Source organism: Drosophila serrata, unplaced genomic scaffold, assembly GCF_035046125.1.
Source record: "Drosophila serrata isolate PLE 108 unplaced genomic scaffold, ASM3504612v1 contig_30, whole genome shotgun sequence".
In the NCBI taxonomy this organism is placed as follows: Eukaryota; Metazoa; Arthropoda; class Insecta; order Diptera; family Drosophilidae; genus Drosophila; species Drosophila serrata.
The window spans coordinates 659,483-676,723 of record NW_028256928.1 but is presented as its reverse complement, the minus strand read 5'-3'; the positions used below and the strand labels follow the sequence as shown (position 1 = coordinate 676,723).

General features: G+C 42.2%; 1 protein-coding gene across 1 annotated transcript; it reads left to right on the top strand.

The window, feature by feature from the left end:
• Window positions 1–14,588: 14,588 nt before the first annotated feature.
• tal-AA (tarsal-less AA) lies at window positions 14,589–15,590 on the top strand. Its single transcript, XM_020943068.2, has one exon. The coding sequence runs from the start codon at window positions 15,345–15,347 to the stop codon at window positions 15,444–15,446; it is 102 nt and encodes a 33-aa protein (XP_020798727.1). The 5' UTR covers window positions 14,589–15,344; the 3' UTR covers window positions 15,447–15,590.
• The last annotated feature ends 1,651 nt before the right edge of the window (window positions 15,591–17,241 follow it).

Below are 17,241 nucleotides of genomic sequence, written 5' to 3'. Positions count from 1 at the left end.
GATCCTTTCGGGTCTGCGGTCGGGGTGCGGATTGTCTATGACGCAGTCTCAGGTTTTTTTTTTAGGTTTTCCTCCCTATCACAGAGGAAATCATGTGCTGCTCCTGCTGCTCCTGTCTTTGTTCCTCTTTTTTTACATGCCACACACACACACACGCTAGTCCTTCCCATTGAGAGCTCCTTGGTACTCTCGTTTTCGTTTCGTTTCCAGAAGCGTCCGACGATGCCGGATCCCTCAAGCAGATGCGCTTAGAATTTAGAAATATGCAAACTTGTATCAGGGCCCCAGCGTTCTGAAAGCGTTGAAGGCGTCTTGTGAGCTCAGACCCCATCCCCATCCGGTATCATACCATATTATTACATGGCGTCTGTAAGGGTTGCGAGCTAAGCACAGCGACTAACTGCCGTAAGGGGTGACATGTAAATTTTTGGTAGATTTGTAGTACAAATTCCTGTAAAAGCTACTAGGCTTACAGGTTTTGGTAGCTAGGCAACAATGTACGCTGATTTACAGAGGACTCTGCCATCATCCCTTAGGCAATCGCAGCCAGAGCGGAGGGGTTTTTGGAGCCCACCCCCTTTGGCATTGGTTTACACCATGTGGCCAACACGTACATAGTTTGTATTACAAAAGGTACTCACCAATACCCCTACAAAGCTCCTTTTGGGGGTGGTTTTCACAGTGGGGCAGAGTGTTAAATATAATAATCCCTTATTAAAAGCTTGTAATTTGTGTTAAAAAGGGGTAATTATTGTAATATCAAGGATATAAATAGAATTATAGGTATTTTAAAGGTTAAATTGAATACTTTACTTTATATAATTTGTATGTCGTGGAAAATCATATCAAGAAAATGTTTTTAGACTCTTTCCCTTGACATACATCCCACTGTTTCTCCCTGCGCAGCGAGAATCCTGCTCCATTCTACACTCCCATCACTTTCTCCTTCTGTGACCTCTCTCGGCGTTTGCGCAGACTGGGAGTCCTTGATTTTGGGGGGGCTGAAGGAAAGTCCTGCCTTGGAATGTATCCACCTGCTGGCCAATGCTGTTGGCCCGCTAACAGAATCTACAATATTTCTTTTTCTCCAACGGAATGTAACGCCCACGCAAAAGTCGATTTAGGCGCCAAGTTTTGTCACGCAACGCTGTGCATTGATAATATATGCAGACGCTTCCCCCACGTGACAGGGACATAAAAATTTCTTATCATTATCGTAAGGGTAATAGGCAACCAAAGTTGGCCAGTAAGTCGGGGGCGTTAGTGGGAGTGAGTGAGTGAGTGAAAAGTAGGTATAAAAAATAAGAGAGAGAGCTCTTTCTGACATTACTGCCACTGGCATTCATAACTTTTGCTCCAAAGATGTTGTAGTTGTGTGAGTTGTGCCACCAAAGCAACCAATCCCCCTTCAAAATGCAAACACTGCGCAGTGCGCATGTCCTGCCAGGAATTAGAATCACCTATCCTTGCTCCCTGCTCTCCTGTTGCCCATCGACGCCGACAAGTTGACTGTTTTCGCATTAAAATGCCAGATTTATTACCCCCAGCAGTGGCGGCGAGAGCGAGAGAGATCCAAGAGCATAGCTTCTAATACCGCTTCTAAGCACGCTGCTATGCTGCCCGGCTGCATTTTCTTTTTCTAACATTTCTATGAGAAATATCTGGCTAGCAGGCGTCGAGGAACTTCAGATGGAGATTGGAATGCGGCAAAATCTTTTGGGGGAGCCATGCCATGCCGCCATGTATCTATCCGAGCCTCCTGTTGGCCTGACAACGTGTGACGAAAATGGAAATTTTCTAATGGCCGCCCTCGCGGGCTTCCTTTTTGGCCAAAAAAAAAGAGAACAAATATTGCCTTGGGGGCTCTGCCCGGGAACGGAGTTCTTGGCCCGGCTGCGAGCCTGTTCGAATGGGCCAGAAGATTGATGACTTGACGTTTTAATGACGTGCTAAATGCCCATAAAAGTCAACGACAGGCATTTTTTTCGGCTCTCTTCGATTTCCTTTTTGTGTTACCGCTGTTATGCATATTTTTTTTATCTAGAAACACATGTCTTTGGCCATGCTAGCCTGCTCGTTTCAGCTCGAAAATATTTTTTTAAAGCCACTCAAAGTTGCCACAAACACACACGCACCCACTCACAGCACACGAGTGTGAGATAAGCTCAGAGTGGTTGCAACTCGAAATACATTTTTCTTTTCTTTTTTTGGGGTAGGTGGCATCGCACAATGTGTTGCCTACTTTGCAGGGCCCCTTTTTTACGGTCTCAAGTTTATTGAAAAGTCTCCGGATGCCAGAGAAGAATGCTTGGGCTGTTGTGGGGAGGGGGGGGGGTGGACTTATATAATATACACACATGCCATGCGGCCATAATATTTAAGTGCTGCGGTGCTGTTGCTCCCAGCTGGGCACCTGTTCGCATAAAGCCACAAGTTGGCACTTTAAGAAGCGGGCGCCATTTTGAACATTTTTGTGTGGCATTTAAAACGCTGACTCACGCTGCGTATACGCGATTTGCGTATGCGCCAACATTCCGGGATATTTCTGGATAGATTTCCCGCGGGCGAATCGCCAGCTCCTGCCGCTTCCTGGCCGCCTTGTGCCACACATGCAACGGATCAATAGCTGACCCGGCCACGCCCGTCGAACGGAATGTTCGACCATATATATATATCTATATGTATACAACGGATATTGGGGATGCGATGCCGAAAAGCTGCCACACATGCGGAACTGATGCATTTTCATTTACCAGGCTATCAGGGCTGTCGAACCGGAAGTGAATTCCTAAGCTCACTTCCGCCACTTTCGCTGGCAGCATTATGTTATGCGGCAATGCAGCTCCATATCCTTGCTCCTGTTCGCCTGTCATTCAGGCGTCCTGAACTGTCGCCTTGGCTAATGTTGCCATGGGGCCTTGGCCATGGGCTCCAAAAGCAACGACAACAACTCCAACCAAAAGCAATGTGTTTACAAAACATTTCGAAATGTATTCTTGTTTCGGCAGAGAGACTGTGGAATATTTTCGGTACTGTGTCACACATTTCATTACATTTTTTTTTGGGGGGAACAACAACGTCATCGGATTGGAATGCGATGCCGACGCTTTTACTACCATCTGCTGGCCTAATGACGGTATTCCTCTGCCGGCTCCAAAAATTCCTCGGACTTTTCCCGCATATATTTATATTTATATATATATATATATATATATAGCTATAGCATTTGTGTCCACCTATCGCCCAGTTCTCAACGCCCGACTCTTGACATCGGCGAGGGTTACTTTCACTTACTGTGACTACCGATTTGCGACCCTTAACTTTTTCTGCTTTCGGGGTAGTTTACACGCTCGACTGTGCCACGTGCGGGTGGAGGTGGGAAAAAAAATAAATAAAATAAATTCATGGAGCTGCTTAGATTTCTTGTTTGCGACAGGGGTTTGGGCAACTTCTTGGCTTTGCTTAGACGCCTCACATGTGTAGTTTTCGAATGCCAAGAGCGCAGGACACTTTCGCTTTTCACACACACACGAGCATAGAGCTGGGGAGAGAGAGAGCAACTATTATCCGGTAGTAAAAGACCAACTGAGATAGTTGGTTGTCCTGCTGGAAATACTGATGGCCTGATAACCTGGTATGGTAATACTGTTAGTTTTGAAACACTATAGTTTCGTAGTTTTAGTTATAACAGTAGTCGCCACACACACACACACTCATGTGTGTATGATGGGGTTGTGTGTAGTTTTATCTAAGGGCCCAATGGGCTTTGCTGTTCGCCTTGTTGGAATATACGAAAAAATCCATTATTATGAGCGCCAACTCCTGCCGCAGGAGTCAGATTGGCTCCTGTCGCGCACCTGTCGCCGTTTGTCGTTGCCAAAGATTGCATAATTTACCTGGCCGCAACAGGCAACCAGAAAATGAAGCAAACTGTCTGTTTGTCACCGCCCTCAGGTGAGATGAAAAAGTACGCTTTAAAAAAAAAAAAATAAAGGCCAATTGAAAAAAAAGGTAACAAATTCTAATACCTTTTTGTGTGGGGGTGGCAAGGGCACAACAATGCCTAGGGTTGCGTTGGCGTTAGAAATTTCTAAGCGAGAATTTCAATATTAGAAGCTATCAGGCGTCGAGAAAGTCACAGCAGGCGTTGGTATGCATTAGCTCAGTTAGATGCTTCTCCTTCAGCTATGCCAGAGCAATGCGCATGACACATAACACCAGGCACCCGGCACCCACAAAACCACCACCTGCCAGACACCACCCACAACCCACCCCCATTCAAAAATCTCAGTCGTTGAGGAGGTGGCGCAGTACATACGTAGTGCACTCGAAGAAAACCTCTAGCAGGAATCTATGATAAATAATATAAACTATGAAAATATTTTAATAACTTAATATAATTATAATAATTATTTATTACTAAGAACTGAAACAATTCCTGGATTTAATGTTTAAAATATTCTCAATAAGAATATGAAGCAGATCTTCATTCAACTTTTCCTCCAAATTGTTTTCTATTATTATAAAACTTAAAAACTTTTCCAAGTGCATTTCTCGTGACCTGACCATTGAGAGCGCTTAGCCGTACGGTAAATAATATTACAATAAAAAAAAGAAAGAAAAATAATGAAAACGGAAAGGAAAAAAAGAACGTGACAAATATACATATGCCGGGGGAGCAGCATTCCAGTGTCCTTCTCCTGACCGCTGACAGCCTGTTTCAAATGAATTTCTGGAGCTTTGAAGATTATGGACTCACTCAGGAGACGCTTTGATGTCGTCACGCTGAGCATGCTCAAGTCACCGCTCCCGACATTTACTTAGTTTAAGAGGATCAAAAGGGAGCTTCAAGTGGTTGTCATGGCAATACAACCGACGGACGAGGGCCGCACAAGTTGCATTTAAAGGATACGCCAACAGGCGAGCAGCAAGTCCCAGTTGGCAAATGACAATTGGGGGGGGGAATATGGGAAATGTGGGAAATGTTTGGGAATTCGAAAAGCAAAAATAAATACAAATACACGCAGGTCATGGAAGAGAGAGGAGTGAAAATAAAATTGATAAAATGTCATAAATAAATTGCTGGTCAAGTAAGCATACACATAAAGCCATGCCCCATGTGTGTGTGTGTGTAAGCCAATCCTGTGGATACGGATACGGATACCAATGCCCTCCGTCGTGTTGTTGTTTGTGTGAGTTTCCCTGTATCTGGCAGATACATGTGCCTAGGCATGTATATCTGTGCCATGTACTTAATGAACTGGCAACTGGCAACTGGCAACATGTGTAGCATATTATTTACACAATTTAATGTATTTAAATGCAATTCTTTGTGCCACCAGATGGGGAGTTCCCGTTAAGCCCCCCCCCCGGAACCACCCCCTTGTGGCACCCACACACGTGCCACTTGCCAGGGGGTCGCCACAAATACCAGTGCAGTGATGTAAGTATATGAAATGCGAATAGGTTCGCAGGATACAAGCGCAAGTGCCGCTGCCATTGAGGGGAGGAGTGGGAATGGGTGGGCACTCAGGGGTTCAGGGGTTCTGGGGTTCAGGGTTCCACAGGGTAGCAGCCATCATCACCGAGGAGGGGAGCAACCGAGGCACAGCCCCATGTCGGCACATTGCCCCGTGCCGCTCCACATTGTCTCTCCTTCTTGTCTCTCAGTCCGTCTGTCTGTCTGTCTGTCGGGGTTGTGTGTACACCCTGTACAGGCCCCGCTCGCCACTTGGCACTCTCCACCCCAATTGTATTTTTCTGGGTTGTTTTTTTTCGTTTTTATCCTGCTTTCGGCGCAGGGGTACACATATTTATGTGTAGTACATATGTTTAGATTTGTTATTCATGCCATGTAACGGAGCCAGCTGAGCTCTCTATCTCTCACTTGTAAATGGCATTATGTGCTTTTGTACATGAGCCGTTCCTCTGGATTACCCCAACGGAGGGTCCTAAGCCCAAAATGTCCTCTTATGTATCAGGAGCAGGAGCAGGAGCAGGAGCAGGAGCAGGAGCAGGAGCAACGTGCTCATGGACACTGATTGTTATGCTGGGCTCCTAAAGTGGCCATCTAGGGAGTGGGGGCAATCGAACTTTGAAGGTCAAATCAGGCAATAGGATATTATTTACTTGAAATAACTGATACATATAACCTTATTGGAAGAGCTCGAACTGATTGATATTCGGTATTTGTTTATTAAATGGTTTAATAAACAATAGGATAAGCGGATTATGCGAGATTTTTATTGTCAGAATAACATTATTTTAGGAAGGATTAGAAAAGATTATATTTTATTTTATAATACAGGGCTTATCTGAAAAAGAAGTAAGCATATAAATATATGCATGTTCACAGTATTTTATGTAAAAACAGCTGATGGCTCAAGTCATGAAAAGTATGAATGATGTTTTACCTCTTTCTTAATTTTTATGCATATTACTTGCAGGGTATTATAGTTTTAGTCACAAGCTTGTTACAGAGTGAAGAAGTCATTTCCCATCCCTATAAATCATATATATTCTTGATCAGCATCAACAGTCGAGTCGATCTAGATATGTCCGGCCAAAATTTAATTTTTTCAACATTTTCCAAATTTTATAAGGGAAATGTCGTTAAAAATGTCAAAACAAAATTTCAAAAAAATGGTAAACTTTTTTAAACTTTAAATTGAGTATGCAGATTTATTAAGGCAAATAAAAACTAACATAGGAATGCTTTCCGAATTAAAATTAATGCTTTCTTGACTTAATTATGATATTCCTAAAACTTTGATTTGTAGAACATATTTCCATATAAAAATACAGATGAGAATTTTAACTTAGTTATGAACGATTTCTGTTTTAATCATATAATTGGATTGCAAACTGCATAAATATATAAAGTTTGGCTTCTCGAAGTTATTTTCCTTTTCGGTTAGATTTATAGTACTGAAATTAATTTAAAATAACAGAAAATAATTGAAAAAGTAAAGGTAACTGATACTGCAATGTAATAACTTACATATAATCAAAAACTTTACTCTTTTAGTTGCTTACCTTTGTATTATATATATTGTAAGTGTCCAGGAATTGCACTATATATTTCATGAATCCCGCCCAAGTCCAACTAGATGGTGGTGATGGCCCAAATCGTTGGAGCCCAATGCTGGGTGGGGGGGAGCTTTCACTTTCGTTAGCTTCGCCATGGCAGCATCCAATAATAAAGCCATTTGGCTGCTAAACGTTCCGCTAAATGTTTGCCATAAACCGGCGCCGGCGTCATAAAAAACCCAGCTAGATACCCGTCCTCAGAGGAAGAACGCGGCAGCTTGTTGGTGGGGCAACAAGGGGACGCGGAGCAAGTTCAAAAACCCCACGACACGACAACTATCACCGGGCAAGAGTGTTGCAATCTGGGTTTATTGTACTTTAAGCGTGCAGAGCATACAGCTCTAATTGCGGCTCTGTGTGCGTGAGCCCCTCTGTATCTGTATCTGTATCTGTGTGTGAGAGTGCCTAAGTGTCCACCAGATACGAGTACTCGTACTTGTACTTGTACCCATGGTGGCGAGGCGGTGGCCCTCGATGATGGCCTGATGGGCTGATGAGCTCGTGTCCATGTCCATGTCCATGTCTATGAAAATGCATCGCTAACTATGTCCACAGCAGATCTAATTGTTTGTGTGGGGCTGCTTTTGGAAGTATCTGTGTGACTTGGGGAGGTGCATGAGTGTGTGCGTTGTGTGTGTGACTATATCTCGTTCATGTTTGCTATAATTTTTTGACGCTTGAGTTAAATTTCAGAGCATCAGCGTCTACGTTCCAGCTCACAGACCCTCTCCTTGTCTATGTGTTATCAATTGGGTATGTTGGGGGTATATAAGGCTTGAGGATCATTTGGAAAGCTTCAACATATTCTTACTATTTATTTATTTAAAATTTTTAAGAATCTAACATAAAAATTGAGATAGAGATTAAATATTTAAGTAAAAGCTGTAACGCTTTTATAAATATCAAAACTTTCTGTGTATATTCCTTAGAGTTTTCTTTAAATTCATAAACCCATATGTATCTTTGATCTTATTTCTAATATATATTTATACATTTATTCCTCTCAACTGAATAAATCTTATAGAAAACTTGGAATCAGCCAAGGATACTGATAAAAAAAAGAAGAAAAGAAAAACCTTAAATTCACTTGTACTAACTTTAAGCTAGAATCTTTGCCAGGATCTTAGCCTTTTTTTTGGAAACATTTTAAAATTATATAGACACTATAATTTATATTATTTTAACTATTCTGTTTGTGTTCAATCCTTTACTCTTCTATAATTTTCCTAAAAATCTGAGGCACTTCCAAGTCGAACCCTTTTTCATAATCATCCGTTTCTACTGCGTTTCTTAATGAGGAAGGAAATCGCCCTAATTGGATGTCAACAAACATATTAAACGCGAGCCGCGAGCGTCTGTGATATGAGTATTTTATTGCATTCGCTTTCCCGGTACTCGACAGTACTCGCCACTCTCGGATTTCCCTCCCCCCTCCCCCCTCCGCGGGCCCCAGTCATCCGGACTCCGGAGTTCCCCTTCCATGGCAGGCGATTGTGTGGGCAGTCAGCCAGTTTCCGGAAACTTTTTCGCGATAAGTTAATTGTATCTGTCGTCTGCAGCCAAAGCCGGTGCCGCTGCTGATGTTACTGTTGCGAATTGTGAGCTTATGCTCCCGCTCGCCAAGCACAAGGTTTAATTGAGTGAAATTGAGACTGCAATCGCGGCTCAAGCCATAGGCAAAAGGCCACTTATTGATATATCCGGACTGGCTGGCAGCCACAAAACAAAACAAGTTGCAGTCGTCGAATGGCAGAGCGGCAAATCACATTTCTCTGCAGCGAGTTCATTCAACCTCGCCCCAGTGAACTTAGCTGAGGTTATTTATACTCCCCAGGCAGCACCAGCACCTCTGGCCCCCTGCCTCTGGGGCAGCCTCCTAGGCCATTCCAAGTAGTAGCAGCCGGAGCAACTGGTCTGGTCTCTAGTCTCTGGTCTCTGGTCTCTTGTTCGGGCCAAAAGAGCTAGCTGGTTGGTTGCTTGACTGCTGGCTAGATGGCTGGAGACCAAAAGCCTCCGGTCTCTTGCGAGGTACAGCAGATTTATAGTGCCTTCGGATGCACTAAAGAAAAAGTCACAAGATTGTATAATAATCTTTGGACGTGTTTAAACAATTTTCCCTTAAAGAAACATATATTTAATGCTATTCAGACTTTTTTTTTGTAAACAAATATTGACTACCATTTCATAACTATTCTTTTCTGCAAATCTAATTTATTATATAAATGTTGTGGATGTTATTTCTACACTATATATATAAATACAATTCTGTAACTCATTGGTAATGTATTATTTATTATTTCTTCAAGTTGTGTGCCAGAAAAAGATACATTTGCATTTGATCAATCACCATTTACTGTGGTTAGATTACTCCCAATTGCTCTCAGATGTGTTCAAGTGTTTTGATTTATGATTTTCGCTCAGTGTATGTGGCTGCTCTGCTGCTCATTTTATGTTTTGCTTGACTGCAGTTTCTGGTGGTCGTTTGTTGTTGTTTCTGTTCGACGTTGCCGCCAGTTGTTGCATGGACTGCTTTGCTTTGCTTCCTTATTGGGTGAAAATCGCGGCTATGTCATGGGGAGGGGAAGTACATTTTGATTGCCAACAGATTGATTTGTCATTTTGTTGTTGTTGTTGGTGTTTTCCTACTGGCCGCATCCTTCCCGCCTTCGACTTTGGCCCATTCAGCAGAATGCGGTGCCTTTGTTACGCAGGCGACTCTGGTGCATTAATCTAATGGCCATTGACAGGCACTGCTGATAAATTATGAAATCAATAACAAAGCTGTAATAAGAGCGACTGTGCAAGGTTCATAGTTGGCATGCATAAGATACAGGCACGCACTCTCCAGATGCCGCGAGAGGGTAGAGAGATACAAAGATACATTCGAGTATCTCACTCACTGCAAGTGCCTGATAATTACAATCACAATTGTCACATATGCAAATCGATGCGGAATTTCTACAGAACTCTGTTCGATGATTTCCATAGCGACTGCTTCGTTGATTGATAGCTGAGAATCAAAGGCAGATCTTGTCTTTACACTTTGAAAGAGTAGAAAAAGCATATTGGGAATGGTAAACAAGGGATGCAGCTGGTGTGGGATATTTAAAAGTAAACCAATGAAGTTGCAGGAAGTTACTGAATAAATAAAAGATTCTTATAGATAGTAATCACTGTGGATTAGTAAAAATCTAAAAGAGTATCTCGACTTTCGGCTATGTATGTTATGTTGTTATTCTCGCTTGCCGGGTGCTCTGTGTTTTCATAAATAATTTTGCGTAAGCTTCGACGAACACATGGCTTACGTGCCACCGAGCAGCAAGCGGAGCGGTGTGGCATCCAAGGAGTATCTGCAAGATACCCATATCTGCAGGCCAATGACCCTTTGACCGCTGGATAATGATCAACTGTCACACAACCATATGTAGATTCTTATGCATCCACCACCCACTACGGATCTCTTCATCCCAGATCGGTGTCATTAACGGAGAACGACCCCTTCCTTTCGGCTCACTTCGACTTACCTAATATCCTGGCCCCCTTGGTGGGGTTCTTTCATTGAGTTTCGGCAACTGCCGTTGGCCAAAGAGTGGCAAACAGCAAAGAAAATTTGCATTTGTCGTCACTGTGCGTCAGTGCGTTTGTGTTATGAACCGATCGAATCGAATCGAATCAATTTAGCATATTCAATTTCCTCAGAGATTTAACAAACGAAATGGCGCGGGGTACTGGGACCTGCGGCGCACTCGTTGGGGGTGGCATTTCGGTGGCTGTGTGTGGAAATCGAGGAAAAGTTCCATCACAGTCACGTTTACTTGATTTAATTCGTTGACCAAATCTGGAGTAAAAGTTCACTAAGTAATTTATACTGGAGTATCGACAGTATCGCCAACGAGCACGTGGATCACAACGATCTTGGAGAGTCATTGCCCCAGGCCAGGATTCTCGAATGATCGAAGGTGATTCTTAGATGGATAGATTACAGATGCCTTGAATATCAGAAAATGTATCTGCAAATTGAAGAAACCAGCATAAATCCGGGTCAACTAAACTCATTGCCTACAGTTTGATTTGGCCACTCTCTTTCTCAGCTAATTAAAAGTGTCAAGCGATAGGAGCCAATTAAGTGGATTGGCCAGTTACTACCATTTATCATAGGCCAACAGGCAAAGCCAGTTAAAGCCAAAAAGCACGAATGCTCAAACTGTCAACGCGGCTGCAACACAACAACGCCAGTGGCAGAAACAATAACAAGTTTCTGACATTGCAATTGCAAATTATGAAAAAAAGAAAATAAATACAAATAAAGCAAAAACTGCAGCATTGCATGGGCAAGTCCAAGAGCAAAGAAAAGTCAGCGGAAAAATACTGTTAAATGTGCAAAAGAAAAAAAAACCGAAATAAACAACTTGGGGGGAACATTGACCCAAATTTTTTAAAATAAATTTTCCAAGACCATTTGAAGGTTTTCCTTGGGGTTTGGGAACTCGGCAAACATTGCATAAGTAAAACAGCCGTCCTGGCTCCCAAAATCGATCGAATTACAAGGCAAATGCGGCAGGGAAAGTGACTGATGAGAGATGGATCGTGGATCGAGGGGGAAAACTCACCGACTGACTGACAGTTGTGCCAACAAATGTTGGATGTGGCACGTGGCACTTTGAAAAGAAAAAGTAAAACAAAAGGTGCAAAACGGAAAGGAAAACGAAAACGAAAAACTCAAACGATGCATAACGAATTCGTTAATAAAAAAATAGGGAAAAACTGTTTGGAAAGTGAAAACCCAAAAGCGGAAGCGCCAAAATGCAGCGAGGATGATGTGCATCCGGGGCAGCGGCACTCAGTAAAAAGGTAAATTTCCGTGGGGATCCCACGCCAGGTAAATCAACTTTGCTTAACGGAACCGGCGAAAGACTTGGATAACATAAGGTTAATGGACGCCTTTGGCTGTTTTCCGTATTTAAATATTTATGGTTAGTTTGTGACTTGGTTTGCCTCTTTTACTTAAAGGCCAAATTAATGGTTAAGGAATTGTTGTTCTACGTTTTTGAAAGTCCTTATCCTTGAAGGTTTCATTGCCTTACCAAGGCTATGGCGATCATCTTACAAGGGCCAAGGGATCACCTCTCAAGATGTGTCCCATCCCCATCCTCCAGGCTCATAACCCGTGCCAAAAAGGGTTTGTTATCCCCGCTCGTGCCAGGCAGCCGCTGAATATTATTTCCATGCCGGAAGTCCTTCGGCACTCCTTTTCTCTCTCTCATATTTTGGAGTTTTTTACGTCGTTGTAATAAAACGAAAGGATTTATATTTCCTATTGTGCGACAGATGACACATCTTGTAATGTGCCTTCTGCTTGCCCTCAACAGCTGACTTGGAAACAAGCTGATATATTTTTTTTTTTTGGGTTAAAAAGATGCGAAAATCGACTAATTCGGCAACACTTCTGGTGTGCAGTTTCTTTTCTTTCACTTCATATTTTTCCTCTGTTGGTTCTTTGTGCCTTTTGTGGAGTGGACCTGCCTCCGGTGTCGCATTTCGCGGAAGCACCCGTCGCAAACGGTGGGCCGGCCTGCTGACTCATCTTGAGCGTTTATCCTTTTTATGAGTCGGCAGTTGCGGCTTAAGCCCTTTGAGCTGGCCCGGCTTAGCTACCACAAATTGTCACGTAAAGTGGGCAGTGACCGTCGCGCCGACGCTGGCTCAAAGACCATTAATTTGGGACTTATGCCACATAAGGATATTAGCATTTTGGCAAGGATGCTCAATGTCTCTGTTTGACCACTGGCGACAGTAGGAGATCCTTTGGCCAATATCTATATTTGAACGAATTGCACTTGGAGGAAAACGGAAGGTGCCTGAAAGGGTCTGAAGAAATAAGAAAAAGGATTAGTAATTGCTTAAAGAATTCTGTTGACTGCTCATTAATATAGAAATCGACAAGTTCATGGAGTTATATCTTAGATCTTAGAGATATTCGGGAAAAAGATTTTACAGCATTTTAAGAAGATTGTAAAAGTTTTAGGTTCATATAATATTTACACGGCTTTAACTATATTATATAGGTGTCCGATTAAGGTACAAGAATTTCTTTAAAGTTTATAAAAGAAAATATACAGATGGTATTATTCAAAGATATTTATAGCCTGTAGAAATAATATGTGTGCCGATTCTTGTGATAAAAATGATAATAGTATATTTATAAGAAAATAATTGTCAAGTTAACTGAAAGTTTTAGATAAGTTTCTTCAAAAATGGAATCGAAATCCTGAAACTAATACCCTTGCTGGGTATTATAATTTTAGTCGGAGATTTAAAAAGCAGTGAAAGAGTCATTTCCGATCCCAAAAATCATATATATTCTTGATCAGCATGATAAACTGAATCGATCTTGGTATTTTCGCTAGAAAAATAAAATTTACCAAATTTTTTTGAAATTTTATAAGGGGTTACATCGTTAAATTTTGGGGAAAAAATATTGCAGAAAATTTGAATTTTTAAAAATTTTGAATTGAGTATGCAGTTTTGTGAACCTTATAAAAACTAACATAGGAATGCTTTTTTGGCTTAGTTATGAGTTTTTTAAATTTTGATTTAATGAAAAAATTTCTTATAAAAACATCGATAGATATCAATTGTTATTTATAAGATATGATTGATCCTATAAGCAAGGATAAAGAAAATGTAACTTTCCGAAGTTATTTTCCATTCTTGTTTAAAGATAATACATAGGATTTCATATTAATTTCATTTTAACGTGATTTTAATGGAAATCAAATCACTGGGGTATACTTGGTTCAGAACTAAATCATATCCGACCGAAGCTCTTAGCCAAGAGCTATGGATCTTAATTAGCTATTGAGGAAATCAAATCACTGGGAAATACCCATAAACTTTCCTCAGTGTACTTGGTTCAGGACTAAATCAAATCCTACCAAAACTCTTAGCCAAGAGCTATGGATCTTAATTAGTAAAAAAAAGAAGGTGGAGTCTTCTTCACGGAAATCTTCGTTCGCTGATGGAGGAGGTGGAGAAGGAGCACCAATAGCGGAGCAGCAAGGATAGCGTTTACCTGAAGAGCCTGCGATGCTCACTCACACACACTCAGATGGAAAAAGACACACACACACACACTCACACACACCTGGACAAGAGCATAACGAGGGCACTCGATCGTGTCGCAGTTCGAGGCGGAACAGCTGTTTCGTGAATGAAACCCAGGTGGGTGTACCTCTGTACCAAAGAGAAAGAGAGACGGCGAGAGAAAGGCAAGCGTCGATCGGAGCGCACTCTCGCTCCCGCTCTACCTGGCCCAGGTAACCACATGAATGAAAACCACAAATCTCTCGCACTCGCTCTCACCCAGCTAAGAGAGTGAGATCTGGATGGAAAGAGTAACGCACCTGCCGCCTGTCGTGCTCTTTCCACGCTCTCGCTCTCGGTGCTCGGTCGATGCCAACAGCGCTGCCAGCGCCGGCGTTGCGGCCGGGCGTCAGGCATTTAAGCTTACGACTTTACGAAAATCAAATCATAAGATCGACAACGTTCCAGCTATATAGACAGCCACACAGCAGTCAGTTGAAGCGAGTAAACAGACCTAAGGTTTTTCGCAGTAACGATTTTCACGTAACGATTTCCACGTCGCGGTACAAAAACACACACAAAATCCCTCAATTGAACATTAAGTGTCAGTGACTTTTTAAAAATAAAAATTAAACAAAAGCCCAAACGTGACTGTATAATCTCTCAACCAACAAAAAAAGAAAAAAAACCCAACAACTTGGTGGTGATAATAAAAGAACTTACAACAACAGCGTTGAAGAACCAGTATAAAGTTCAATAATAAAGTTGATTCAAACTGAAACAAAAGGAGAGGAGAATATCTTCGTCAACCCGGTGTATTGTCATACAAGTATTTTGTTAATCTTCGAAATGGCTGCCTACTTGGATCCCACTGGCCAGTACTAAAAAGAGCTAAAGAAAAGAATCTTTAAGAATATAAATAATAATCAAACATTGAAACTATGGCCGCCTATCTGGATCCCACGGGTCAGTACTGAAGGAGGAATAGAAGATCATCAGAGATCAGAGATCACTTCATCAGCAAAACAATCACAAAAATCGTCTCAACATGTCGCTCGATTTGGATCCCACTGGCACCTACTAAGCCGCTCCCCAAGAGTCACAAATCTATACTCTGAATAATTGGGAAAATCCCCCTTTTTGGAAAATACACAAAAAAAAAAGAAAACAAAATGCTGGATCCCACTGGAACCTACAGGCGACCCCGCGACTCGCAGAGCACACGCCAAAAGCGACGACAGAGGGATTGCCTGGATCCAACCGGGCAGTACTAATGGAGCCAGGAGCCCCGTCGTAAAGCCCATTGCCTTAACTCCAAAAAAAAAAACAAAAAAAAAACAGAGACTCCAACTTCTGGGCATGATTGGGGGAGCGCGCTGGCTGCGCGTTCGTGGCCGCGAGGAGACTTCCAGCTGCCGGCGAAGGAGAAAGCTGTAGATCCTCGGGACACATCCGATGCGAACTTTTGTATTTATGTAGTTTTTTTTGTGTGTAGAGAGCAGCCTACCATATGCCTATTATATATTAATTATTTATTATCATATTATTTAAATTAAATACTGTTCACTTGCATATTACCCTACATACATGACTATATCCTATTGTATCGCACACAAAACACACCATATATGTTATATATATATTATGTACTTGTACTTGTTTATGCAAAGAGTATTACGTTTAGTGTCATATTTGTATTTCCCCCAAGCAAAACATTCACGTTTTTTTGTTTCAATTTGAAATCCTATTTATTTTTTCATCTTTTTTGACCAATTGTTGAACATTTTGCCAGGGAAAATGGCGAGCAGAGCGATACATTTTTGTTTAGACACTAAGAGCATTAAGAGTATTTATATGCGAACATCCATCCCCACATTACACATTACACATACATATTAATATTAAAGAAAAACCATATTTAAAACTGAAAACATATTACTTTTTTCTTACCACTTCCATTGACGCTTCCATTGGAAGCAACTCATTGGAGTTTTGAGTGAATCTTTCCTTACCACTTCCAGGAGTTGGGCTTTTGAGTTCATTTTTCCTTGCCACTTTCACGGTCACTTCCAGTGGAAGCAACTCGTTGGATGCGATCGTCGCACAAAATTGTCGCATTAAATTACAAGATTTTCCAGATACACACAGACACAGAGACATCTCTGGGGGATCTCGGGATCTCGGGAGATCCCGGCGCAGACAAATTGCTGCCGGGGGGAAGCTGTGGAAGCGTGAAATATGATTTTCCGAACGGCCGGCGCATACATGATGAATCTGCGGGCATTAATTAATGTCACTGGGCGGTCGCCGCTGCCGCCGGCCTGGAAATGATCAATAAAACTATTGGAAAATTGGAAGTACAAAATAAAAATATTAGTTTTAAAGAGCAAATTCCGTTTGCAATGCTCCTCTCCTCCTCTCATGCGGAAGTAAAAGTTCAATGTTCGTTTGTGCTCCACAAGTGATTAGGTCAATAATAGCACACAACCACAACAACCACAATAACAACAACAACAGCAGCACAATAGCTGAGAACTTGCACTGCATTTGTTGTATTCTGAGAGTGCGGGAAACTTAAGAGAGCACAGAGAGCTAAGCTTTTTTCTCGCAGCCAGTTTTTCCGGCTCCAAAGAGAGGGCGCGGTACAAAGAGCACAGCAAGCAGGCGAGCGGCATGCGCTATTAATAGATATATGTACAATACGCGCACATTAGCTTTTCAGTATGAAGTTCAGGGAAATCCACTCGCAGCAGCAGCAGCAGCAGCAGTGCGACAGCTGATCGCCAAGGTTGCTGCGGATGACGTCGCCTAACGGAAAGCTTTCCCACACACAAACTCATTGAAAAAAAAAAATGCAATTGAGCAATCAGTTCCGTTTCAATCAGTTCCGATATGTTCCAATCAGGTGCCATCCAGGTGCACATACAGATCTTCCCAGGCCCCCACAAAAACACACACGTTGACCCAGTTAACGGGGATGTGATGTGTGTGTGTGTGTGCTGCTCGTGTTCATTCATAAGGCCATTTTAGCCGCAGACAGAGCACAGCCAAGCCAAAGACTTGCAGGCC

Excerpts from the sequence above, each read along its gene's own strand:
- tal-AA (XM_020943068.2), top strand. The coding sequence starts at position 15,345 with ATGCTGGATCCCACTGGAACCTACAGGCGACCCCGCGACTCGCAGAGC.